At 37.0% G+C, this 26544-nt stretch overlaps 5 protein-coding genes and 1 long non-coding RNA gene across 7 annotated transcripts; 3 read left to right on the forward strand and 3 right to left on the reverse strand.

Annotated features, from left to right (window-relative positions):
- Positions 1-701: 701 nt before the first annotated feature.
- Positions 702-5876, reverse strand: LOC116290830 (F-box only protein 30-like). The gene is made up of 2 exons (XM_031697938.2): positions 4198-5876; positions 702-2771 (listed from the first exon to the last, which is right to left on the reverse strand). The coding sequence occupies exons 1-2, from the start codon at positions 5776-5778 to the stop codon at positions 2499-2501; spliced, it is 1854 nt and encodes a 617-aa protein (XP_031553798.2). The 5' UTR covers positions 5779-5876; the 3' UTR covers positions 702-2498.
- Positions 5877-6278: 402 nt separating this feature from the next.
- LOC116290836 (gamma-secretase subunit Aph-1) lies at positions 6279-12281 on the forward strand. The gene is made up of 6 exons (XM_031697945.2): positions 6279-6541; positions 6818-6961; positions 8191-8261; positions 8825-8947; positions 9598-9728; positions 10456-12281. The coding sequence occupies exons 1-6, from the start codon at positions 6429-6431 to the stop codon at positions 10612-10614; spliced, it is 741 nt and encodes a 246-aa protein (XP_031553805.2). The 5' UTR covers positions 6279-6428; the 3' UTR covers positions 10615-12281.
- LOC116290835 (TNF receptor-associated factor 4) lies at positions 12196-26220 on the reverse strand. Its single transcript, XM_089039869.1, has 9 exons — positions 26000-26220; positions 19138-19180; positions 17597-17648; positions 16755-16856; positions 16369-16533; positions 15576-15740; positions 14746-14820; positions 13920-13997; positions 12196-13600 (listed from the first exon to the last, which is right to left on the reverse strand). The coding sequence occupies exons 1-9, from the start codon at positions 26124-26126 to the stop codon at positions 12734-12736; spliced, it is 1674 nt and encodes a 557-aa protein (XP_088895995.1). The 5' UTR covers positions 26127-26220; the 3' UTR covers positions 12196-12733.
- On the forward strand, positions 20132-22771 carry LOC148905283 (uncharacterized). Of its 2 annotated transcripts, XM_089039872.1 has the most exons (4): positions 20132-20358; positions 20439-20551; positions 21651-22140; positions 22314-22771. In XM_089039872.1, the coding sequence occupies exons 2-4, from the start codon at positions 20465-20467 to the stop codon at positions 22769-22771; spliced, it is 1035 nt and encodes a 344-aa protein (XP_088895998.1). In that variant the 5' UTR covers positions 20132-20358; positions 20439-20464. The 2 variants fall into 2 exon arrangements, with proteins under 2 accessions (XP_088895998.1, XP_088895997.1); XM_089039871.1 differs by having other exon boundaries at positions 20132-20551.
- LOC116296908 (uncharacterized) lies at positions 22764-25731 on the reverse strand. The gene is made up of 5 exons (XM_089039870.1): positions 25243-25731; positions 24839-25164; positions 23989-24136; positions 23684-23885; positions 22764-23594 (listed from the first exon to the last, which is right to left on the reverse strand). The coding sequence occupies exons 1-5, from the start codon at positions 25453-25455 to the stop codon at positions 23272-23274; spliced, it is 1212 nt and encodes a 403-aa protein (XP_088895996.1). The 5' UTR covers positions 25456-25731; the 3' UTR covers positions 22764-23271.
- LOC148905284 (uncharacterized) lies at positions 24136-25015 on the forward strand. Its single transcript, XR_016121690.1, has 2 exons — positions 24136-24404; positions 24516-25015. It is a non-coding gene; the product is annotated as an uncharacterized LOC148905284 (long non-coding RNA).
- Positions 26221-26544: the final 324 nt, after the last annotated feature.

A 26544-nucleotide genomic window follows, 5' to 3' on the forward strand; every position in this document is an offset into this window, starting at 1 on the left:
GCCTTTGCATCGAAGCAAGACGAACAGTGAGCTTGCAATGATAGGGACCTGTGAATAATTTTCCAAGGTGTTAAAAAAGGTCTCTATAATTGCAAGCTCACCGTTCGTCTTGCTTCGATTCAAAGGCACGGCTACCTTTCAAGTCGATTTCCGATTTCTTACAATCTAAAGTTTCAATCTACATACACGATCACGACTACGAAAAGATAGTGCCTCTCTTTAAAAGTTAAACACCCATACTCTTTCTCGTTGTCAGGGCCCGGTTGTACGAAGCCTGGATAGCGCTATCCGGTGGATAAATCTTATCCAGTGGAAACATTTATTGGTAAACAGCATCGACTTATCCACTGGATAAGGATTTATCCACCGGATAGCGCTATCCAGGCTTCGTACAACCAGGCCCAGATCTAATTTTGGTTAGGACAAGGGTCTGGGTTGTGATGAGTCTTGTTTGACCGGCTCAAGCCTACATGACTGAACAGAAAGGAACTATATGAAAATCACCAAAGCAGTCGACTCCATATCTGATTAAATATGACTCAGGTTTACAGAAAAGATCTTCGCTGGCAAACAGGCAGTGTTGAAGAAATTAGTCTTTTACTGCGGTTTTCGATATTCCATGTACTCGGACATTTAAACAACTTGTTGTGAAATTGGTTTTTTAGTAATACTGCCATATCATTATAATTAGTATACATATTCATACTTCATAAAAGTCAACTTTTTTTAACATTTCTTTATTCTAACTAGAAATTATTACAGCATTGCAAAAGTTATTTTTGATCTACAGCTATTTCAAAAAAGGTTGAATAGTGCATTCCAAGACCAAAGGGCATTGTGGGTCTCATTAATTTGAAATAAAAAGTAAACATACAGCAATTAACTCTCTACATGTAGTTAGTATATTGTTTTAGATGGAATACACTAAAAATAGAATAAATAATTATTATTAACGTCACTATGACCCACAGTGCCCTTTGGTCTTGGAATGCACCATTCAGTATGCAGTATTCAACCTTTTTGAAATAGCTGTATAATAGAATTATTTTCAAATTGCTACCAAAAATAAAATTTCATTATTAAATTTTCTGACCAATTATCAATATAATTATACAGCTTCTCATTAATCCCATATAGGTAACTGTCCAATTATTTTCTTAATTGGACGGGTCTTGCCGATATGGGATTAATTAGGCAGCTATATAATTAATAGGTAATGGGATTTCATGCTCCCCAATCAAGAAATAATTAGACTCGAAAAATTCCTCTGGCTGCCAAATTGGACGGCGGCCTACGGCTCCATCAATTTTGTCAGTCCTCAGAATTTTCCTCGTCCAATTATTTCTTAATTGGACAGCATGGAGTCCTATTACATATACTAATTTTCCTGGACATTAGACATGGTAAAATATAATTCTAAACATTATATAACCTCTAAAGACTGTATCTTCTATCAGTCTAATTTTTTCATCACAGATTAATTCTAGAATGTTGGGATCTTTTATTGCGTATATCACAGTTTTCATAGCTGCCAACTTGCTTAACTTTACAAAAATTTCTCATTATTCTCTTGTCATATTGACCAATGAATAAAAGTATGCATTCTTAATAAATACTTGAAAGAGGGTTTAAAAAAAAGAAGTCTGTGCAATAAATTCAATAAAAGTATGCATTCTTAATAAATACTTGAAAGAGGGTTTAAAAAAAGAAGTCTGTGCAATAAATTCAAAAAATACTTTAGCCACTTTGTACATTCAAATGTTAGTTATTACAGTGTACTCTGGCTAAAATAGGAAAAATCACATTCCTAACTCAAAGGTCATGCTTCATATTCCAATCTAAAAGGAAATTGTTTAGCTGTGAATATATATGATCATTTTGTAGTGTGCTAATTGGTCTCAGATACCAACTATCTCCATCCAACAAGATTTTTGAAACAGGTGTAATCGTAGCGCATTTCTTGGTTATGTGCCAATCTTCTAAGGCTGCTTTCATAATGTATGGCAGAGGGGGGGCAGGTGAAATTGAGGGTGGATCGGGAAAATTTTGGTAGGAAAAAGGGGGGATCGGCAAATATTTACCAGAAAAATGGGGGGATGCACAATTTTTGGAAGAAGCCACAAGCCTTGCTTAGCTATAGCGGGATCTTTTTTTTTGCATGTCTTTAAAGGGGGGGTGTTAAGAATTATTCTGGACATTTCAAATTTTCGTAAGCCCCCCCTTCCCTTCTGCCATACATTATGAACACAGCCTAATATACTGCAATATTTTGTTTGGCAGCCCAATGCATTATCATATTTTAGAAAATTAAAATGAGTTCCAATCCAGTAAGAGAATTTTAACAAAAGCTTTTAAATAATTCTTAATATCTGCCATCTTCAGTCAGTTCAATAATATAATATACTGGTAATTATTAACCTATGGTAATTTTGACTTATGGCATTTGTGTAATGAAAGTCAAAATGTAAGTGTGAAATACTAAAATACAGTAGGCTTGCTTAATATAAACAAACTCTTGCCTCACTATTCAATTCCTGCAGATTTAAAAGCGCCAGGCTTCTTCTTTCCACATTTATATTTAATGGAGTTAAATTATCATCTTGCTTGCTGCTGTTGCTGCCTTCATTTTCCTGCAAGTGGTAGCAGAACTGTTTGTGCGTTGAAACATAATGGTCAAAGAAACGACACTTCTCCATGTGAGCTGCCATTCCTGGGCTATTGGAATGTATCCAGTTGTCAACGGCACTGAAAGATGTGGAGAAAAACCATTTCTGAAAAATAATAATAAAGAAAAACATGGTTCCACTGCTCTAAGTTTTCTTTTACCAGGGAGGTTTGATCAAAGTCAATAAAAATAAAAGGTAAAATCAATAATGTACATAAAAAAAATAGAATTTAACAGTGGCATTTCCACAGAGTGGCTATTCATCTACTGAACCAAGTGACCAAGAGAAAAACCCTTGAACTAGAGAACTGACCAGCAACTCTACTTGCATATGAAAAAGAGTTTGTAAAAATCAAACCTCACAGTCATCTTGATGGGAGCTAGGTGAGTGTTCTCACCACTTTGCAGCCAATGCCTCTCATAATATTAATTATCACACTACACCCTTATGTTTTTATTCTTGTCCAGGGGACCATAGAATGTGTCCAAGGTATGTTAATAGACCTAAAATTACCTTCGTGAGTAAATTGCCCTTTTCAAACCGCATGTGACGTTTACACTATGTTCTCTGGAGAAATGTTTCTTTCAAATATTTTCATATCCACATGGATATAAATGAATAAATTTCAGAAAGATGAAGGAATGATAATTATTCTCAAGAGAGCATCATGTAAACATCATGGTTTGAAATGGGCATCCTACATACAAAGGTAATTAGTTGTATATAAAGCAAGTCACATTTCAGAGTAGATAGATATTCATGAAACTCAATGTCTGTATGGCACCATTTAATATTAATTTTATGAAACAGTAATGATAAAATTAGGTGAGTTATATGCTGTGGAAAATTGAAATGACGTATCGGACGCTATTCCTTCATCGGAGTCAGTTTTTTCATCTTTTCACAGTGTATATAATAATTACCTTTTTATCATTACTGTTTCATTAGAAACACCGACGCAGCTCGCACTAGTTTTTAGCTAGTTCTATCTTCTTATTAATTTCATGGTTAGGGGGCAGGGCTGAGTTAAATTATTTCAAGACAAAACTAGAACTTTTTTTAAAAAAACAAACAGAAAAGGCCATTATATTTCAAATAAAATTATTATTCAATGAACATTTTTCATTCCTGACTTAGCATGAACAATTTGTCTTTCCCCCTTCCTTTCGTCCCTTTACCATAACCACACCCAACAACAATCCCAATCCACACCCATGCATAGTGCATAACCATTATTTTATAACCAGCCCCTATTAATTGCAGTAACTGCTAGTCATTAATGGCTCAATGGAGCTAATGAATTAAACACTTGAATATTCTCTAGTGCGAAGCCAACCTCTCCCCCTCCCCACCCATATAATAAGCATTCTTTGCATAATAATAAATATCTATGATCATAATGATTATTTATGATCATAATTTGTCATGCATTTAGCGTCACCATTTTTATTTTTCATAAGCAAAATATATCAATAAAAAATTTAGCATGGATACAATATTATGGTTTTAATAAATAATGTTTGTAATTTACCTTCTGTCTTACTTGCCACGACCACTGCCCATCGTCATAGATCCTCTTCTCCCATTGCAGTGTCACCATTCCTTTTTTCTCCACTATTCTTTGGCATACCTCGCGCAGTGTTTTACTCGTGCGACTCAAGTTACACAAGCTAAAACTATCAAGCATTTCAGCAATTGTCTCTAAAATCTCTATTGGCAGAGAGATGAGGAAATCCGTGTCCGTCTCGTCGTAGACCTGATGAGGGCAATAATCTTTAGGTTTTTGTGGGTCTTGCATACAAGGTCTGATACCAAAGCTCCCCAGGTCTTGGTTAAAAACAACTTGTCCACATTGGTTGCCTGGGAGAAGTCTATGGTGGATAAACGTGCAGCCATACTGCGCTAAAGGGCAACGATGCTCTAACCAACCATTCAACCCCCCATGGATTTCACCGTGGACATTTTTAAAGTGCGAGCCATATTCATTTCTTCGAAGGACTTGATTGCAAGGGATGGAATACATCGGGAGCTGCTTTTGAAACTTGGGTAGCGTCTCCAACATCACATTCAAACCTAACGGCTCCTCTAAATAAATATCTACGAATCTGGGCGGTTTGTAAAAGATTTTTTCACTTTCTACGTTGTCCACTTGTGAACACTCATCCTGGCCGGCAACACTTGAAAGGTCATCTACATGATCTCCATCTTTTCCACGCGATTGAAAACATCCCGAGATGGTTTCAGGACTTAATAAGATATCTTCTTGTATTTTCGAGCACTTTTCATTGTCAGGAACACAGCTTTCGCAGCTTTCTTCACATCCACGTGTACTCGATAGATTATCAAATCTTAATTCACCCGTTCTAGAATCCAGCTGTGAAAATCCATCATCACTTGATATTTTCTCCCTCTCATCAGCTGTGTTTTGAATGAAAATATCGGAATTAGATTCCGTAGCATTTGTTTTCCATGGCTCATCGTTTACTCGTAAAATATCATCTCCAGAATTGGGATTATTTTCTTGTGATTCTATGTTTTGTTTTAGCGGCTTCAACTGGTATTCTAGCGAGGACAAAGCAAGAGCCATATCAATCTGGGAGTTCAATTGTTTGTGATTTCTTTCGCTATCTTTCTCCTGATTCAAACTCGAAGACCTCTGATTATTAAGCCTCAAAATATCCACTTTAGCTTTTCCTTTACGAAGACGTTTTTTAAAGACGTCTTCTAGTACCTTTTGGTCCCGTAAAGCAAGTTCAACGTCCAGTTGGCCTTTTACGAGGACCGGATTGGGCTGGAAAAAAGGTACCCAGCTTAATCTTGATTTTGAATAAAGAGGGTAACGATTCCATTCCATCGTACAAAACACATTACTAGCCGGGCAAACAGCTAAGTGCTTTCCAATTTTATCTCTCTGGATTTTCATAGGACAACCATAGCCAGCGTTTGAACATGGGACGATTTCATTAGGACAGATAAACATATGATCTTCAAGTTTACACCGATGCATGCGGCTACAGCAACGTGAAGGACAGTAAACCATACCGCATATCTTGGTAGTAGAGCAGTTTTGTTTAATGCAGGTTGAACAGTGTTCGTGGGATTCTGTATCCATCGTGGTTTATCCGTGATCGGCTATTCAAGGTGTTTAATATATGGTTAACCTACACTAAAGTCTTTGTCTGGACGAAAAAATCTTTGACTGATCGCAGAATATTTATTTACTTTGATAAAAAATACCGCAAACCAAAAATACCGCAACACTTCACTGCATTACCCATCACCCTTTACGGACTCTCTCCTTATCTTCAAATGAAAAAGTATCCCAACAATTTTTCAGGAAAAAATTAAGAAAACCATAAACAAAATTCTGGAGCAAATTTTCATTTCCTTCGCCTAATTTTTTTCGATGTTTTTCTGTAAACAAGATTTCGAATTTATTGTAATAATATCATTATCTTTTTATGTTTAAGTCAAATTTTCGAAAATAAAAGCTTTGCATGAATCGCTTCTAAAGTGCATGAATATTTTCCTTTAGAAATCGAAAAGTAAGAAAAGGAAAGCGAAAAAAATTGAAAAAATAGAAATACGTACACATATACCCAGAATGCATTTGCCTCCCATGACGTCATTCTGTCATGGCGGAAGGAAGGAAGAGTCCAAATATGAAAAAGAACCACTGACTCAAACAAATGATGTTTAACCACCTTGTTATTCATTAATATCGTATTTTTGTATCGAAAATCAAGAGTTTAAGTATTCAAGATGACTCTTATGGTATTTTTTGGATGTGCTTTGATTGCTTTTGGCCCGGCTTGTGCCATGTTTTCTATCACTGTGGCAGGCGATGCTCAACAAGTCATCGTCTTTATCACAAGGTTTGGTTTACGACTCTTGTTCTTCAAACAAAACTCACGGCATGAAACTGAAATGATGTTTCCTTTATTACTCACTAAACTAGCCTTCGCTTTCTTTAAGATTATTTATTCTTCTGCTTTGACACGACACGATTTTTGTAGAAGAATTCATCACTAAAGTCTGAGATTTTGATTCTCGGTGTTTTGAAAAAATATAAGAGGTTTAAACGCAATCCACGAAACTGAAACAGCAGAATGAAAATATTTAAGTGTTGTTTCGTTTCTAATATTTTATAGTGCATTCTTCTGGCTAATATCGCTGCTAATATCTTCAATATGGTGGTTGGTAGTCTCTCCCTTAAAGGAGCAGATAGCATTTGGGATGACATTTTCAGTCCTTTTCCAAGAGTTGTTCCGATTAGCCTACTATTTTCTATTAAGGTTGGTATAAACTAAAACTTTTATTTTCTTTTATAGTATAAGTAGCTTTGACTTAGTAGCACTGGAACCCATCTTAGCTGCTATCAGATATCTAGACTGTTTTCTTTTAACTTTTGGGATCAATGTTTTTATATTTGTCAAACCAAACAGATTTTTTTCTTTCGTGATCTTTTTCCCATCCCCAACTACATATACAGTGGTCCATTGATTATATTCAATGAATAGGCCACTTTCAAGGATTATACACTTTATAAATCATATACAGTGGATAAATTTATTGGATAACAGCATCGACTTATCCACTGAATAAGGATTTATCCATCAAATAGCACTATCCACCCTTAATACTACCTGTTTTAGCATTTTCAACATATCCTTACATTTGGATCCCAAGCATTGTGTTGTGGGTTTCAATCAATATTTAGAAAGCCCTTGTACACACAAGTGAAGTGAGTCCTGGGACACATTTGGATCCCAAACATTGTGTTGTGGGTGCCAATCAATATTTAGGAAGCCCTTTTCAACACAAGTGAAGCGAGTTCTGGGACACATTTGGGTCCCAAGCATTGTGTTGTGGGTGCCAATCAATATTTAGGAAGCCCTTGTCAACACAAGTGAAGTGAGTCCTGGGACACATTTGGGTCCCAAGCATCGTCTTGTGGGTGCCAATCAATATTAAGGAAATCCTTGTCAACACTGTGAAGTATGATCATTTACAGTGCGGACACTCTAACCATGAACACTTCGAGGTTTTTTTGACATTTTTTCTACATTTTTACAACTATCCAATCAGCGATCTCCTTCTTAAAAGGAATGAAACAACTTTTAGGCATCATCCAATCAGAACACACGATATAATTGATGTGATTTAGTTTTTCAGTAGTTCCCATGAGAAAGCTAAAATTAGAACTCCTAACGATTGTCGTGATTGGATAATGCATTAAATAGAGTTTGAAAAATGTTGAAAAAATGTCAAAAAAACCTCGAAGTGTTCATGGTTAGAGTATCCGCACTGTAAGTATGATTAACAATCAATAATAAATAAAGATACTAGTGATCTATGTACTGTAACTGACGTTTTGAACATTAGTCTTTGTTCAGCATAAAGAAGCAGCATGTTAACATAATAACTGATGGTCTGCATCACAAACATTATTTTGCTATGACTGAAGTATATTCATTGTCATTTTTAACATGGGGTTTCTTATATGATGCTTTAATCTATGTAGAAAAGCAGATGAAGGCCTTGTATCAATGATCAATAACCAGTCTCCTTTGAGAAAACACAGGATTGCATATGGTAAGGAACAACATATGTTTTGGTGTTAATTCAGAAGAAATAGAAAACGCGCTTGCGTGCTGTGTGCTGTCATAAAACACACAGGGGTTGGCAGAACACGAGAGAAGTGTTATGAGAAGCACGACAGGTAGCGGAGTGCTTCTGGACACTTCTCGAGTGTTCTGCCAATCCTCAAGTGCTTTATGACTGCACACAGCACAGCAAGCAAGTTTTTTATTTCTTTTGTAAAATACAAACTACAATAATAGATAGGAATGACGCAACCGAAAGTGTGCGCATGTGCAATGTGCTCTCATAAAGCACACGCTCCAAACCAATCAGAACATGACATTCATAACAGTTATTTTATACAGTGTTTTAGTATGTCAATGCAATTCCTGAAATTCTAACCAATGGTGTCATTTTCTCGTGTGAAGATATCATGAAATTTCTTCACATATCAAGATATCAAAAAATAGATATTTAATCTATGAATATATTAAATGATATAACATGGCATGCATTTTATAGAGCTGCCCATATACTAACAACCTTTACGTACTACAATTTGTGGTTTTGTTCAGTTGCTGGTCTAGGGTATGGTACAATGAGTGGACTGTTTGCCATGGTCAATGTTCTAGCCGACATTACTGGACCAGGATCAATGGGTCTTAGGGGAGACCCACAGAATTTCCTTATAGTCTCTGGTAAGTCAGATTGACATTTACTACCCCACCCCCCCCCCCCTCCCTTCTTTTTTAATATCTCCTAATAATATGCCTTTGGAGACCCGAAAACAGGTATAAACAACTATGTTCCTAGGTTCTCCTCCTCTCTCTACATCTCTAATATCTCCTACTAAATATTTAAATTCCCTGTACCCTGATTCCTCCTATGCACATTCAGACGCTCTAGTCTGTAAATAGCTCAATGGATACAGATTGGAGTGCAGGCTCAATGGGCTTAAGGTCAACAATACAAGAGGTTCAGCAGAGTGGGCTATTTAACCCATAGTTCTCATGATGACATGCATATATGTATGTGAGGGTGACAGTTATTGAGAAAAAATTCCCTTTTGTGACTGGAATTGTTGTGACTTATGCTCCTCAAATTTGAGTCAAGGTTTTTACATAAAAAGTTGAAAGAAGTTTGTACATCAAAAAAGAAGTTATTTGAATTTCTAGCCAGATTCTTGGAGTCAAGTTGACCTCTCTTTTTCACCTTGGTTGTGTCATCAATAATTTTGGCATAAAATACTCCAATTTTGGAATATATGATAACTCTGGCATGAGAGATGCTAACAACTATCATGACTTTATGTTGTTGTCTAACTATAGAAAAAAAATTTGTTTTCTAGCATTCTTGACGTCTTGTTTTGTTTTGTTGAATACCTTTTGGGGAGTGATATTGTTTGAATCCTTTGACAAGAAGAAGAGATGGCTCAATCTTGGTATTGTGGTGTTCTCTCATCTTTTCGTGTCTTTAATGGTAAGTCATTTTTATTTCTCTGTTAAGGTTGTTTCAGGGATTGATAGCTGTGCCCCCTGACTTTTAGATCAGCTCAGAGGTTTTCAGGGTTTGATCAGCAAGTTACCCATGCCCTGACTTACATCAGCCCAGAGGTTTTTTGATAATAATAATGCTAAAAATAATTTCTAAACGTTTCTATCATTATCAGCCCAGAGGTTGTTTCAGGTTTAGATCTGTGGGTTAGCCATGCCCTGACTTAGATCAGCCCAGAGGTTGTTTCAGGGTTTATATCTGTGAGTTAGCCATACCCTGACTTAGATCAGCCCAGAGGTTGCTTCAAGGTTTGATCTGTGACTTAGGCATGCCCTGACTTAGATCAGCCCAGAGGTTGTTTCAGGGTCCAATCTGTGAGTTAGCCATGCCCTGACTTAGATCAGCCCAGAGGTTGTTTCAGGGTTCAATCTGTGAGTTAGCCATGCCCTGACTTAGATCAGCCCAGAGGTTGTTTCAGGGTTTGATCTGTGACTTAGGCATGCCCTGACTTAGATCAGCCCAGAGGTTGTTTCAGGGTTCGATCTGTGAGTTAGTCATGCCCTGACTTAGATCAGCCCAGAGGTTGTTTCAGGGTTCGATCTGTGAGTTAGCCATACCCTGACTTAGATCAGCCCAGAGGTTGTTTCAGGGTTTGATATAATGGATGTTTTTGTTGTGGTTGTTTTACATAATCTGTCCATTATTTTTCCAGACATTACTGAATGCCAGTGGTAACTACATTGCCACATTAATATCAGCATACCTGGTTATGATCATCATGGGTGTCATTGCTTTCAACTCAGCTGGTGGAAGCTGTTTTAATATCTACAGGTTAATTATGACCAAGAAATCACATGTCAACAATGAATAAGAGCTTTTAGGTCATGAAATACTTATTAATAGACCTCTTCACCTTCGTATGCAAATTACCCATTTCAGATCACATGACATTCCCTTGAGAGTCATTCTTTTATGACGAACATGTGAAAATATTTACACATAAAAGAATCAACTTCCAAGAGTGGCGTCACATGGTCTAAAATGTGCACAACAAATAACGAAGCTAAAAAGGTCTATTGTCCGTTTTTTTCATTCAGTAAATACTGCTGTGTTTTATGGCAAAAGACTTATCTGCACAGGTTTAGCCTTGCTTAAGAGCAAATCATTTGCAATAGGCCTCAAGCATGATGACGTTTACAAGGCCATTTGAAATCCCACAGACTTTTAAATGGTATCTGTGAATAGCTGACTTATAAACATGCAAGGCTTAGCCTGTGCAAATGTGTCTGTAGTCATCAAAAACAGAGGTATAAATTGATGCGAAACTGGTGCATTCCAGGTCCAATAAAGGAAATGTGTAACAAATTCAACAAGGATATTAGCTGAACTGGTATTTGGACCTGTTTTTCATGGTGTCGCACTTAAAAACTTCATAATTACTTTACATATAAATATTTATGAATCTATTTTTGTTTGTTTCATTGTTTTCCCATTTTTTATCTTTAATCTGTGTACAGTATTGCTTACTCTTCGTTCATTTGTGTACACATACAGTGAGTAGACACCGACAGAGATAATAGTGACCTGTAGATTGGACGAATAGTAGGAGAATGAGTACCAATTTTAAAGTTGGTCCTGTGTACAGTTAACACTGAATCATATTCAATTTCCAATTTTTTAAAGCTAAACTTTCAATCATGACATGACTACGAAATGATGGTGCCAATCTTTAAGGGTTTTTAAAAACTTTTACTCGTTCTTGCCCTTGTCACTAAATCTAAAGGTCTGTAATATGCTCTGTAGGCTTTACAACAAAGCGAATGATCATTTATTTAATAAGTTACCCTATCATTAAGCCAGAATCGGTCTTAAAGTCAAAGCTCCCTTGGCGTATCATGACATTTGCCCCTTACCCTAGTGTTTTGGGAAACCCTGTCCCCTCCTTTGATAATCCTTTAACGTCTCCTCAAAGAACATTTGCTTATACCCTTGATCTCTCTCAAGTCCTAATAAAGGCTTTGCACCGTCATGTGATGGCAACCATGACAGGAGGCAGAAACAATATATTGTATCCCCCCTGGGACCTGGGAAACTGAACCTTTTTCGTGTCAACCAGATTATGACAGATTCAACTGTTCCTGCCTCCTGTCATGGCTGCCATCACGTGATGGTGCAAAGCTTCTATAGACCCCTTGCAGTACGTTGGAATGCAACTCAATTTGGAAGACAAAATGATTGGTGGTTTTCAACTATTCCCAAGAGGATCAAAAGACAAAGACATGGCAGTCATGAAGAAAAGGTTTGTTAAAGTCCACTAGATTACGAAACCTGAAAACGAAAAAGAGGTTTCAAATTCTCATGAGAGTGAAATTTGTTTGTGTTTTCCTCCAAATTGAGCTGCTGTGACATCACATGCAAGGGGGACGTTTCCAGTACAAGAATAGTGTAGTCATTAAAGCATAAAGATTTTTAATTATCAAACAAATAGTTGTTGATTTTAGTAAATACAACAGATAATAAATGTAAATCAAACTTAAATCTCTAGCAGTAATTTAATATAGGAAAAATATAATTTCTGGGGACAAATAATTTACAAAAAAAATCGAGAAGCAACTGACAATTTATACCAATCTATATGTCGTCTAGTCTAGCTCCTAACTCTACCAACCTATTTGCCAAGTTTAATTTGGTAATGCCAATCTGATTCTGAATTTCTAATGCCATAAGTTGTGCAAGAGTTTTCAAGTTTTGTGCCCTTATTTTTTAATTCATTCCCTTATTTTTTTTTCTCCATTTGTTTATTTGTTTATTTTTGTCCTTAATTAATTGCATGTAACTTGCCAAATACAGACACAAAAAGTATCAAAAACCACAAAGCCTTCACATGAAATAAGAAAGAAAAGATACAAAATAAAAAAATACATGAGATGACCTCAGCCAAACCTGTGCCATGTTGCAAAATGACCCACAACTTCAAGAAAGGTCCATTATTACGTCGTTGCCTCTGACACATCCACTATTATGACCATCGAGTCCCCTTTAGCATAGCTTTTGCTCATCAGCTTGTCATGTTTAACAAATGTTGAAAGACCTGGTATACTCTTATTGGTATCCGAAGTAGGCCTTTGGAAACATTGCAGGAAGCTATCCAACAGATTCTTGCTATGTATCGTGTCCTTGATATTCTTTCGGTTTTTTATATTTATTTTCTGGTCCACCAGAGTAAATGTTATGTCCTTACCAAAAGGCCAGGGTAATGTATCATCATATTCACCTCGTTTAATTTGAGCATATATTGACATGTGCCCTGCATTTTCATTCTTAGCTCCATTGGGGTACAACATTGCTCTCAATTTGTAGCCATGGTTAGCTGTGTAAAATGGTTCACTGAACAACACAGTAGATCTCCCTTGCTTGGCCTCCGACAATAATTTCTTAACGTTTCCTATTTTCCACACAAAGGTGCCTGTGTATGGAATAGATGGCTCCTCTTTTTTCTTTTCTTCTTTTTTGACCGTTTTTTTATTTGGTTTCTTTATTTCATCTTGGTGTAAAAGTCGGTGAGACATCGCCGCATTTTCGTTCTGGACATCAGAGAGTCGTCCAGACAGGAATGCATTCCGGTCTTCGACCGAAGAGAGTCGGCTAAACAGTCTGTCAAACTTGGACATGCTTTCTTCTTGGAGCAAAAACAGTCGGTGAAACATTGACTCATTTTCGTCTTGAAGCGAGGATACTCTGTTAGACAAAACGCCATTATTTTCTTGGAGTAACTTCAGCTCTTCACATGCTAAAGCAAGGTGATCTTTCGTGGCTTTTTCCATATGTTCTTCCATCCTGTTTTCTTTCCTTTGCATCTTAAAAACAATGCTACACTTTAGTAGTTGGTTAGGAAGAACTGAATAGCCCACTTCCGAGATATTCTTCACGATTCAGTGTGAGCCTTTGTGCACAATGCTCAGTGATTCATGACAGGAGAGAAAAAAAAGGATTTTAAAAAATCAATTTAAGACGTAGCCTCACATTGTAACCTTTGAAGCATATCTCGAAAGTGGGCCATTCCTTTGGGGCAAATCATAGTAGTCCAACATAGATAACCTCCTCCTACCACCCCCCACCCCCTCCCCCTCCCCCTCCCCCTCCCCCTCCCCTCTGTTTAAGCTTTTCAAGTCTTACCAAGAATTGACATCCAAATTGCTGATAGATACAAGGCACTTCAGTCAGCGGACATTCATTGGTGACATGATCTGCTATCTGGTAGAAAAAGCATTCAAATATCAGTTAATTTTTTCTCAACTCCTTGAGATTGGACATGATGAGTTCATACATAAACTCGGTATTTTACCTCTACTATGGAGCCATTGTTTTATATGGTCCGCACCCAAACAAATAGATCGATCCCGCAGCCACTATGCTTGAGGGTCCTCCCAAACAGTTGGTGATATTCCCAATGGAATACAGAATGTCCAACCAACAAACTCACATTCATAAGAATTTTTAGCAGTTATCGATTTTTTTTTCCCTCAATGTATCTTTAGAATGCATTGATTCTATTTCAAGACAGACAGTTACAATTTTCAGCAATCTGTGTCTGTTCCATGCTGTATACAGTCCTTTGACTATTAAAACGTTGTCGTTTGATTAGGCTTCATCCCGACGCGCCTAGACCGAAAAGGATCATGGGGATAATTAATTCACAGTTACTAGCTGCCGCATATGTTATCTAACACAGTCTTGAGCTCGCTTTTTTCAGTCCCATTTAATTTGCTGAAACCATACCTCCAGCATACGGCGAAGATTTAAACTGGCAAGCAGTTTGGATTACCCAAGTTCTGTGTAATTTACCCGTTATCCTTTTCGGTCTAGGCGCGTAGGGATGGATCCAATCAACGACAACGTTTAGTCAAAAGACTGTATCAAAAACGTAGCAACAGTAACTAGGGAGGTAGAACAATGAATGTGGGATCTGTATTCAGAAAAGATCTAAAGTTGAACTGATTACCTCTTCATTTATGGTTTCTAAGCCACATTCATTAGGACACCTAACTGGAGTCTTTGGACAAACTTTTATGTGATCCTACAAAAAGAAACGCCAACTTTTAACCAAATTCAATAATACTTTAATACTTATTTAATACTTATTTGGGCATTTTTACATTATGAATATGATCAAAAGCACATTACATCTCTGTGTATTAGATTAAACATATATTACATGTAAATATATGTTATAATATAAAACTATAACTGGAGATAAATAATCAAACAAATAATATTATTAATACTAATGAATATAAAATACGATAATTCTGCTTTTCAATTTTCACTAGTGTAATAATAAGCCCCACTTACGCTTCCAATCCTCATTCAGGGGCAGATCCGGGATTTTGTTCAGGGAGGGGTGCACCACTTAGAATCAAAGGGGAAAAACAGTATTGGTTATCTTCGAAGTTGGGGCACAAAGTCAAACCAGGGAGGGGTGTGCACCCCCTGCACCCCTCCCCTGGATCCGCCCCTGTCATTCCAAACCTAGTGTGAACCATTCCTTTTTGTGCCATCTTGAAAGGTAGCTGTGCCTTTGCATCGAATCAAGATGAACGGTGAGCTTGCAATTATAGAGACCTTTTTTAAACACCTTTTGGACAATTATTTACAGGTCTCTATCATTGCAAGCTCGCCATTCGTCTTGCTTTGCTGCATAGGCATGGCTACGTTTCAAGATGGTGCAGGGAACTGTGAAGGGGACTCTAATAACTGAAAATCCTTGCAAACAGAAAAGTGAGACGACTTTACCCCACCCACTGCTGCCACCATTAACCACAGCTAACCCACCTGCAGTTTGAAAGCATAATGATCATCATTGCAGTGAGGACAGGATACTTGTCTCCATTCACACTCCTGTTCAAGGTGTTTGGTCATCTCCATCCGAGGTTTCATGACGTCACATTCTGCATTGGTACATTCCACAGTCACTTGTTCACAAATCTTTTCATGGGCCTTGATTGTTATTTGTAAAGATAAAAAAGGTTTTATACACCTTTTTCCATACATTGGTTCACTGATCAAACACATGCAAAGCAACAGTCAGTAGTCGAGGCTACAAGATTCAAATTCAAATAATCCTTTGAAACTACCTTGAAGCATTGCTTCAGTGAGTTTGTTTTTCGAACCAGTGGACCGGTGTATGGCAAAAGGTGAATTATATGTTATCAGAGCAAACATCATTTACAAGTCCTAGTCTAAACACATACAACACCAGCAGATCGAGCTGGGCGGGCTAGGGGCTGTAGATAATTTTAATTATTTGTTTGTTATTTAAAATATCAATAGCCAATGCAATAAATATGAAGTAATGCCCCTTGAAACACTAGTAATCACACTTCCAAGTGTTTAAACCTTTTTGGTGGAGGTGTCCCCCAACCATCGCTAGGGGTTGTTCAATGGTTCAAACGAACACCCCCCTCTCCACCTTTGTGGGGGTTTAGCCCTATTTTAGTTTTTCAAGAAATGGCATAACTAAGACTGGTAGAAAAACGAACCTCCCCTTTCAAAGTCCTAAGGTAGCAACTGGCATAAAATGTCTTGACAAATTTAAAGAGTTAAAGACAGTTCCTTTTTTCAGTACCTTTAACTGACAGAACCCAGTCATCTGATCGCAGTGTGGGCAGGGAATTTCTCTCCATTCACACTCCTGCAAGAGGTGCTTAGCCATGTCCTCGCGTGGCATCATGACTTTACATTTTTCATTTTTGCATTCGATGATTTTGTGGTTACAAAGTTTCAAGTGGGACTAAATAAAAAAATAGAATGAAAATGAAAAAAGGAAGGAAGGAAGGGAGGAAGGAAGGGAGGGAGGGAGGGAGGGATGAATGAATGAATGAATGAATGAATGAATGAATGAATGAATGAATGAATGAATGAATGAATGAATGAATGACCAAAATAAATACCACAAACGCACATAATAGTGGCAATGCAGTAACTTAAAAATGAAAAATAACTTGAGATAACCTCAACATGTTCAAGTTCTCCCTGCCATGTACAGCCATTAGATGGACATATGATATGCAGTGAGCTAATTGTGCGTTCAGCTCCCTTGTCATCAAATACATCCTTAAACACAAAACAATTTGATATGAATAGATTATTGTATTACAGCAACCGCTGGGCAAGTTTTGGAATGGGTGCTAATGTTCCAGAAATCTCTTCCAAATGCTGAATTTTATATCAAATAGATAAAAAGCAAATAAATCAAAAATGGCAACAAATTTATTGGTGGGACTAGCTATAGCCCCTCAGCCTCCCCTCCCCTCCCCTCCCCCCTAGCTCTTCATTCCTTGATTAATAAGCCTGAAGCGAGATGACGTTTTACCCCCGACTCTATACCATAATAGTTTTTTAAATTCTTTCATATTAAAATTTTTGATTCCTTAGAGAATACAGGAACAATAGTCATAATTAAAGAACAAAAGCAGTGTGAAAAGGATTATGGTCTAGAGGCGGGGGTAAAACGTCATCTCGCTTCAGGCTTATTAGGGACTATTCATTAAATGCCTTGGGGGGCTGGAAGAAAAGTGGGGGGCTTTGAAAAAATTAACACAAAGAAGGTGGGGCTTTAATAGTATTTGCTGACTTAAAGTAGGGGGGGTTGAAACAAATAATTAAGGTATGTCTAAAAGGTCACAAGGAGGAGGGATCAAAAAATGTTTTTAGATAGAATTGGGGGGTTGTGAATTTTTCCAAGGTTTTTTTCAATATTTCCTCCAGCCCACCCTGAGGCATAATTAATGAACAGTCCCTTATATATAATAGGGATAGAGGTAGAGTTTATTTAATTTTGTGGAATCTCCTACCTGTTGAATATCAAGGATCTGCCTATCCATTGGGCATTCTGGTTTCTCTTTACTGTAATATGATTATAAAATAGAAAGATGAAAAAAATTATGGAATTGGTGATGGGCTTGGGCTGACTGTAACCTGTCATTTCACCCACTTCACCCATTTTTTCACTCATAAACATTTGATGCCCCCACCCTTCCCCCCTCCTGAAAAATGAATGCTCCTTAAAGAAATTGATATTATATATTCAAATGTAGGAAATTTTACATTGGCTGTGGCCACACTGGGGCGTTTAACTATAGTTCAGCCAATTCTAACAATTGTTAACTTCAAAACCAATGTGACCTCTCTTCTGTTTAATTAACTATTGTTAGTTGCTATGCTGGTCGTCAAGGTAAAACAATGGAACTTAAACCAAGTTAAACTAAGGTACAACCCATGGTATAGATTCTATTAAGAAAAAAATGACCAATTAGGTTCGGTTATTTTGTGTAAGTGGAATAAGTATGTCGCGCCAATAAAGGGACAATTAAATCAGTCCCTCCAAAACGTATACGTAGCACACGGTAGTCTGTGTTTTCCTTTAATTTCACATTTTTCTTTAAGGTATAGGTTTTTTGGACTTCGTCTTGATATTCGAAATTGCTGTTGCCAATACGGATCATGTTCATACACACACTCATTTAGCATAGAATTGAACCAGAACTGAGGTCTTGGAAGGATCCACACTCTGCGAGTATCGGTTACATCTTAGTAAAGGTGCGATAACTGAAATAGTAAGCAATCTAAATCGCCGTGATGACTGAATAACCCTTAAATAATAAAAAATTTCGTCCTTTTTCGTTTTTGCTTGAATAACAGGAGAATAATCCTCAAGATTCTTCTGTCAGCCATTTTCGTGTTTTGACTGATAAGTCACAGAAGTGTGAGTCGTTCTTGGTGTAACTATGGTTAAACCTCACATGTGTGACCTCAAAGTTGTTTAACCATATATGAAAGAGTATAACTATAGTTTGTATTACGTCATTTAACTAAGCTAAACTACTGCTAAACTATAGTTAAACGCCCAAGTGTGGCCACAGCCATTTTGTTTGTTATTCATGACCCTAAAATAGAATAAATGTCGCAAAGCTACAAATCAAAAATGTTTTTGTTTTCAAAATAATACATTCGGCACGTTATATGCAAATTCTTAAGCGCCATTAGTGAAAATAAAAGATTGACTCGTAAAAGGAAGTTAAAACACCTATATTGGTCTTGTTTTCGGTCCGAAAACTGGTATGCATGCCTGCTGATTATTGAAGTTTAAATTTTGAAAATTCAACAAAATTGAGCGGATCGGAGTTACGTTAAGTCAAAGTGAACTTGCCGACGTATAAGCGTAAAGTCGCTTTACTTCCGCCATTGCATTTGATAATCGAGTGTTTGGGTTGCTGGTATAATAAAAAAACACAAAAGTTTGTGAAATTGCTTCTTTAAGGCCAAAAAATGGGAAAAATACTTTCAAAAATGAACAGAGTCTGGGTTGAAGTATCTTATTTTATAGTAAGCTTACATTTTGTTGGCTTTTTGCAAACATTCTTTGCAGAATCTGTGACCACAGAATGCGTGTACCTTATGGCCATTCGTCTTTTTGATAAAATTGAATTATCGATTTATTAAATTTGGCCCCAATTTTCGATTTTTTTATTGTTTAAAATTAAACTTTGAATTCCATTTTTTCAATTTTCGAGTTGTCGTTTAAATAGTTGAAGAAATTGACAGACAGAGAGAAAAATCCCACACCTTATGGCCATTTAAGGTTTTAGCAAATTAAATTGTTAACTTTTTAGTTTTTGAATTCATTTTTCATTTTTTGCGCTAAAAAGACTATCGTTCCGATCATCACCCTCCCATTTTACCCGCTTCAACATAACCAAAATCAAAAATTGAGGTAGAATACATAAATTGAAACTACTATTTTTTCAACTTGATAAACTTTGATGCACATACAGACAGATGCATATCAGCCAATCAAAAGCGTAGCATTCATAACCAGGCGGCCGACACAAAGGTAGAACAACAAGCCTAAGAGGTGCGTCTAAGGCACCGCGGCGTCAACATGCATAGTGCTGTGTTGATGTTTCGGATCGAAGGGCATTGTATTTGCCTCTAACGTTGCATCTATGATCGATATGGCTGTTCTTAAACCTTGGGGAGTACAGCCAACGGTCCCCTAATTGCCAGCAAAACTTAACACCTAGTGATTTTCACATAAATATCAAAACAAATGAAATCTGCGTTCCTAAATCAGTTAAAGAACTGATTCCACCAATCAGAGACAAGCGTTCTCACGCCTGAAATGGACAAAGTATTAGTGAATACAAGACTGTAGATTTTACTGTAAGAGGAGACAAAAGAAAGCTTACTCCGCTTAACAGGAAAATTACACAAAAACAGAAAGCAAAAAACTATATTTCAAAGACATATAAATTAATATTAATCGGTAGATACCCCCCCCCCCCCCCCCCCCCCCGACGCTCCCGCCGTTGTTTGTTTTCACGTGCAGAAACTTTGTTTGTGATATCAAGCGATAGCTTTGCGGCCTATGATCGATTGGATGTGAGCCAACACTGTGAAAGCTTATTTCGGCAAATAAAGGTGAAGAAATCAAGTCTGTCATTTAAGATGTTTTTGACAGCAATTGACACACCTGGTATAATCATATGGTCTTTAGACCAGTCAGTACGACCTTATCTCATGAAGAGAAGATTTACGTGAAGAGAAAATTACGAAGGTAGGTCGCTTTAGAACGAACTTTTTTTATTATTTCACTGCTTCCTTCATTGCTCACTTGTCAATTAACAAATTTCTCAGGTATTTTCTGGAACCCTGACAGGAAGATGTCGGTTTACTTACACAGAGACGAGAAAAGAGTATGTCTTAGAACGCAAGATCTGACAACTGAAAGAATAAAGCTTATTTTTCAGGTAAGCTATTTATATTTTATACGTGTAAGTTCTTTATCCTCAAAATGTTTATTCATTTATAGAAATGCGCCATAAGTTCCCATACGTTTGTGAATAACTAATGTCTATTTGGCATACTTATATTTTAAGATTAAACTATTCGGATCGATCGGTAAAATGATAACTTTAAGGACGCATAAGCCTGAGAAAAGTACTTTCACTTTTAGGAGAATCATTTTAATCCTACTTGGCCGTACTTGAACAAACAATTATTCCTGTATTCAAAACTGTTGGTTTAGTAATTTCATGTTCTCCTCTTGTTCACTTAAATCCGCTAACAACTTGTTAACTCTCTAAAGGAATGTTCTCACGGAAAACTATTCAGTGATGTTTAATTTTTAGTTTATTTTTTAAACGACGATATCCTGTCAATTTACACTTTTGACATGTTGATTAACAGACATGGGGTTTTTCATATTACCCCCCCCCCCCCCCCCCCTTGGCGCCAATGGAAAGCGCAAACATATTCCTCCACCATCCACCACCATCGGCCGACTAACTAGTATACAGCTTAGGGGCATAGACAGGAGGGCCCAGCACACCCCATCCTTTTGTAATTTTTTAGCGCAATTTAGAGCAATGAGATTGGGTTATCGCGAGTGACAGTTTAAAAGTGTTACAAATTTTAGTGAATATTTGCCATTTGTAGAAAAGGAATGATAAATGACATCAAAACAATGTTCTCGCTGTAGCCCGACTTTAACTTTTATGATTTTCTGTCCGTTGGTCTGTCTATCCATTCATTCATATTTATTTATTGATTGACTAATTCATTCATACATTCATTCATTTAATTTTATTATCTATCTTATTTATTTAAATAATTGATTAATTAATTTATTAATAGATTATTTATTTATTTATATTTATTATTTATTTCTCTTTATTTCTTTATTTGTTTGTTGATTGATTGATTGATTTTATATTGGTAACTGTATATGTACGACGTACAGCATTCTCCGTCTGTCAATAAGTGAATAGACCCCTTTCAGTTCTATTGTTATAGTTCTATTGTGAGTGGGACTGACATTGCTAATTGATAATAACTTTTTCCCTCTAGGTCAGTCCTGAAACTGTTTACTTGAAGGAAGAGTTTAGTGATCTGGTAATAATTCCAGACATAGATGGAAGTTTTCAGCTGGCCGGTTTACAGGATGGTCATTGCTATGATGTTGAGGGTTCACCGCTACAGTCGAGTACCACCTCTAGACTTTGGTCATCAACATCATCACCTGTTACAGCAACTTCTGCCCCTGTCTCCAACAGTCTTGCACTTTCTTACAGTCCAGCATTTTCTTCAGTACTGGCATCTGGTAGTGGACATGCCAAACGCAATCTATCATTTTCCCTAAAGGTCGTTCTGGCCAAAATGACACATAACGGAGCAAAGGTGGAGTTTATCGAAGAAGACCAAACATTCGTCACCTTGACTGAAGCAACCGCAAATGTGCCACACATAACAGCAATCGTGAAAGATGCTTTTAACAAGCCAGATATAGTCTTGGTAACTTCCAACGGGCTAGCTGTCAAAGATTCATCTGGGACCCAAGGTAAGAGTGCAGGAAAACGTTTATCGGATATCGAGCTACTTTTATTTCTAATACAGTTTACATGCATATGGAAAAAACGATATTATACTTGAGCTTACAAATATTGAATTGCGTGTCTTCGTGTTCTTTGTAATTGTTTTGCTAAGCCAAAATTTTTAATCTGTTTTTTAAAGGGTTAATGTTTTGGAAAGTTCCAAGCCGAAAAATTTATGCCATACGAAAAGAGGAAGCAAAAGGCACGACTGTGAGACCCAAGAGAAAACATAAAGAATGTGAATATAATAATGAAGATGACCTAGATTTCCTAAAGAGCCAAATTGTTGAGCTTGGAAGAGTTGTCCAGGGAATGTCTGTTAAACTCGATGAAATGCACCAGTTAACCGTGTCAAAAGGCGAGGGCATGAAAGCAGCAATTGATCAGTTCCTAAAGTGCAAGATATGTCTGTCGTCACCAGCACAAGCACCGTGTGTGTCATCATGCTGTGAAATAGTAATTGGATGTGCAACTTGCTTAGATAGGTGGCTGGAAGAGGATGAAGAGAGAGGATGCCCTTGCTGCAGAGCAGCAAGGTTTGACTTCAAACCAGTCAAACTCAGGGGTGTGGACACTATCGTACAAGCTATTTATTAATAAACTTTTATTAAGGAACACAATGATAAGCTAACATAACCACTAAAAAGTATTTGTTGTTCATATCATATTAGCCATTAGGTGATTTAGCCCTAATAGCTGCCAGTTGAGTTTTGGTGGACTTTATTTTTTTGCTAAGAAAACGAAATTAAAAGATTAAGAAAAACAAGTGTTAGTCAACATCAACGAGTGCCAAGTCAGAAGACAAAGAATGACATCTTAGCAATTTATATTATTACCCATTTAAAGGTGGAAAATAGTTGGCGCCAGTTGAGTTTTGGTGAACTTCCCGTTTTCACGAAAAGTGAAAAGACCAAGAAAAAAGGTCAAGCTACATATTATTGTGTTTTGTTATGTTAAAAAACCACGGTCATAAAAACTCGATTGCAATATAAGTCATTTGATTGACGTGTAACACACTGTGGGTAGAACTCAAATACTATTAAGACTTTCAGTAAGATAATGACTAGGATAATTATATCCAACTCTCTAGTTTACGCTTATGCTTGTGCAGCAAGCGATTGTGATAAAGTAATATAATAAATTAAAGCTCGTTGAAATAAAGAAGGATTTCCATTTACTAGTTGATTAAATATTGCTTCATATGAAGCAATATTTTGGAGAAGCAGTTGCTCCCTCTGCGTCGACAGCTCCTGATTTCCTTGTAAAGGATCCAGACCAAAACTGCCAAATCTTGTGAGATTTCCTCCATTACCTTCATAGATCTGTGCTGCAGTCAACCCATCAGGGACCTGTTCTTCTGTCAAATTTGCAGTTCCATTATTTGCCTTCATCATTTCAATAGGTGTTTTCCTTTTCCCGCCTTCATTATACAAAAAAGATATGAAAAAATCTTAATGGCATCAGAATTGTTTCGGGAAATTAAAATTCCACGTAAAACAACTGTCTTACTTGCAGGTCTGCAGTTCCATGACTGAATTAGACGATTGATTCCAACTTGAACCACGTGGGTTGTAAATGTAGAAACGCAGAACTTTGTGCACTCATCGTCCATTCGCAATTGCCCAGCCTCCACCATATTGTTTAGACAGCTCTTTACTGGGTAGTTAGCTCGTTGGTTGACCTCGCTCCAAAATCTTTCAACTGGAAGATTCTTTCAGGGAAGAATTTTGAGAGTTAATTTCAGTTATCATATTCGTCCACAGTATTAAATTAGATAATATTTTCTTGAAGATTATAAGCGATGGCATTCGTACCTTTTTTGAAGTCGTTCGTCGATGTGGATCTTTAGTTGGGTCATTTCTAAGAGGAGCAAGCAATTCTTGCATCCCCAACGATAGGTAAAATTCGCGCCCTTGATCTGTTCTTAGTTGATCCCAAAGACCATACTTCATTACGACAGACCTAAGGATTGGAGTTAAACAAATATTAGAATAGAATAAATAGATTGCATTAAAATTCGAAATTTCGTAAAACACATACGAATTGGGACGGGTTTTTAAAAGTCGTTATAGCATGGGCTACATTTGTATCAGTAATGTAGTGAGGGCCTCTTGGATCCCTTAACGTTGAATAGATTACCGCTGGCCGTCATTAGGCTCAGCCATGACTCGGCTACCGCTGACCAGTGAATGCTAGGTCGGCCATCTTGGATTGTCTGTTTTGCTCATTCGTGAGTAACAGGACTCTTTTCATTGTTAAGTCAGTCTCCTGTAATGTTAATCGATTATCAATTATCATCGTTCACTCGTAATTTACCATTATACCCCATTGTATTTCATAGGACTTGACATCGTCATCTTCAAACAAGTATTGCTTCATAACAAGGTCACATCTAAAATGATGAAGCACTCGAAAGTAGTGATGGTTTTACTCGAAAGTTTATATTACTTAAACCATCACTGCACAGTCACTGTAATAACTGTTTATATTTAATATTTATTTATATATCTTTCTATAAAATCTAGGATACTTGTAAATATAAACAATTATGATTTCTTATATTCATTTCTATTTAAAGTGTGTAAATAAATTGAATTGAATTGAAGGAAAAAATATTTAGAATTCTGCAAACCATAGGACCATGTTCAAGTAAACCACTAGTACCTGTACACATTTTCATAGATGGCAATGTTGTTTTTCACTGGCATTGTGCAAAATCCAACTACCATCAGGGAATATCCGTCAATAGCACACACGTGTGTCACTCCATAGTCAACCAGCTTCTCATTCTGGTCACAGTGTAGTTTGTGTCCAAAATAAAGAGCTTTATATGGAACAGGATTACGTAATCTTGCTGTGTCGTTAGCTCGAGCTCTGTGGTAATGTGGAGCAATTTCCCTCGCTGTTTCCGATAACCGTCTTTGGCTAACGCGAACGCCATTTGATTGAAAATAACCTTTTAGCATTTTCCTTCCATAGGTTGGACCCAACTAAAAATGAAGTTCAACATGCCAATTTAGAAACGAAAGAGTTGAGAAAGAAATATTACAGTTCTAGATTTACTATACCTCTGATATTGCAACCGAAACGGCTTCTTTCAGGTGCTGTTTCCCAAGTCCAGATCTGTAGTGAATCTCCTTTTGATTGCAAAAGCGTCGCACCGACCGCTCGCTTAATCCCCTCGTGTTGGGAAGCAATTCGTTAAGCACCTTACTAATTTCCTTGTATGATTTTCCCTCAACTACAAGCGTTCGGATGAATTCAGGATCAAATCTTTCCATGATACGTATGTCCCCCTACCTGGAGTCATGTACTTTCAGAAAGGAAAATTATAAAAACAGTACTCTTGCGGTCATACCGTTTTGGTAGCTCGCTTATGTATGCTACGCCTGTGATTGGATAAATGAAACAGGAAGTGTATACTTGGCGCCATTTTAATGACCGGCAGTTGTCTGCATTCAACAAAGATTAACGTGGGAGAAAAATAGTATTTCATTCCTCTTCATTTAACTTTGTTTAAATTTGGGATTTTAAAATTGGGAATCGATCGGAACGATAGTCTTTTTAGCGCAAAAAATGAAAAATGAATTCAAAAACTAAAAAGTTAACAATTTAATTTGCTAAAACCTTAAATGGCCATAAGGTGTGGGATTTTTCTCTCTGTCTGTCAATTTCTTCAACTATTTAAACGACAACTCGAAAATTGAAAAAATGGAATTCAAAGTTTAATTTTAAACAATAAAAAAATCGAAAATTGGGGCCAAATTTAATAAATCGATAATTCAATTTTATCAAAAAGACAAATGGCCATAAGGTACACGCATTCACAGCACTTGGTTTGCACAGGTTTTCGCAATACGAGATGGCATATCTTACAGAAGTATTCATCAGGAATCGTGGCGATAAATTCGTAGTCGTATCCTTGAATGAAGACCTGCTTTTCAGTCGACATCTTGACTGGAACAAGACTACAACAGCAAGGTTTAGAAGGTGGTAGCCGAGTGGTAGACTGGGTTTATATCACAGAACGGGTTGCCACAGGTATATAGCAGATACACGGGTTATTGTTTGAGTCGTATCATGCGTTTTCTCATGCGCAGCCGTTACTGCTATTTTCATATTTTTTTACAGGACCCTAATGTAAAACACGCTTGCGCAGGGCCGTAGCTGGAAAATTTCTGATTGGTCTGGTTTTCGAGGTTTTTGGGTTTTTCTTACATTTCAAAAATATTTTTCTTATATTTTTTCACCGAAAATTGGTCCGGTTGAAACCGGACCAACCGTACCGGTGGCTACGGCCACTCGACGAAATAATGGATTTGGTCATCATATGTCCGCTTGGCAAATGTTGGGCAAATATGGTGCTCTAT

Source organism: Actinia tenebrosa, unplaced genomic scaffold (assembly GCF_029948245.1).
Source record: "Actinia tenebrosa isolate PJP-AT-01 unplaced genomic scaffold, QUT_ActTen_1.0 PGA_scaffold7__59_contigs__length_16204524, whole genome shotgun sequence".
NCBI lineage: Eukaryota > Metazoa > Cnidaria > Anthozoa > Actiniaria > Actiniidae > Actinia > Actinia tenebrosa.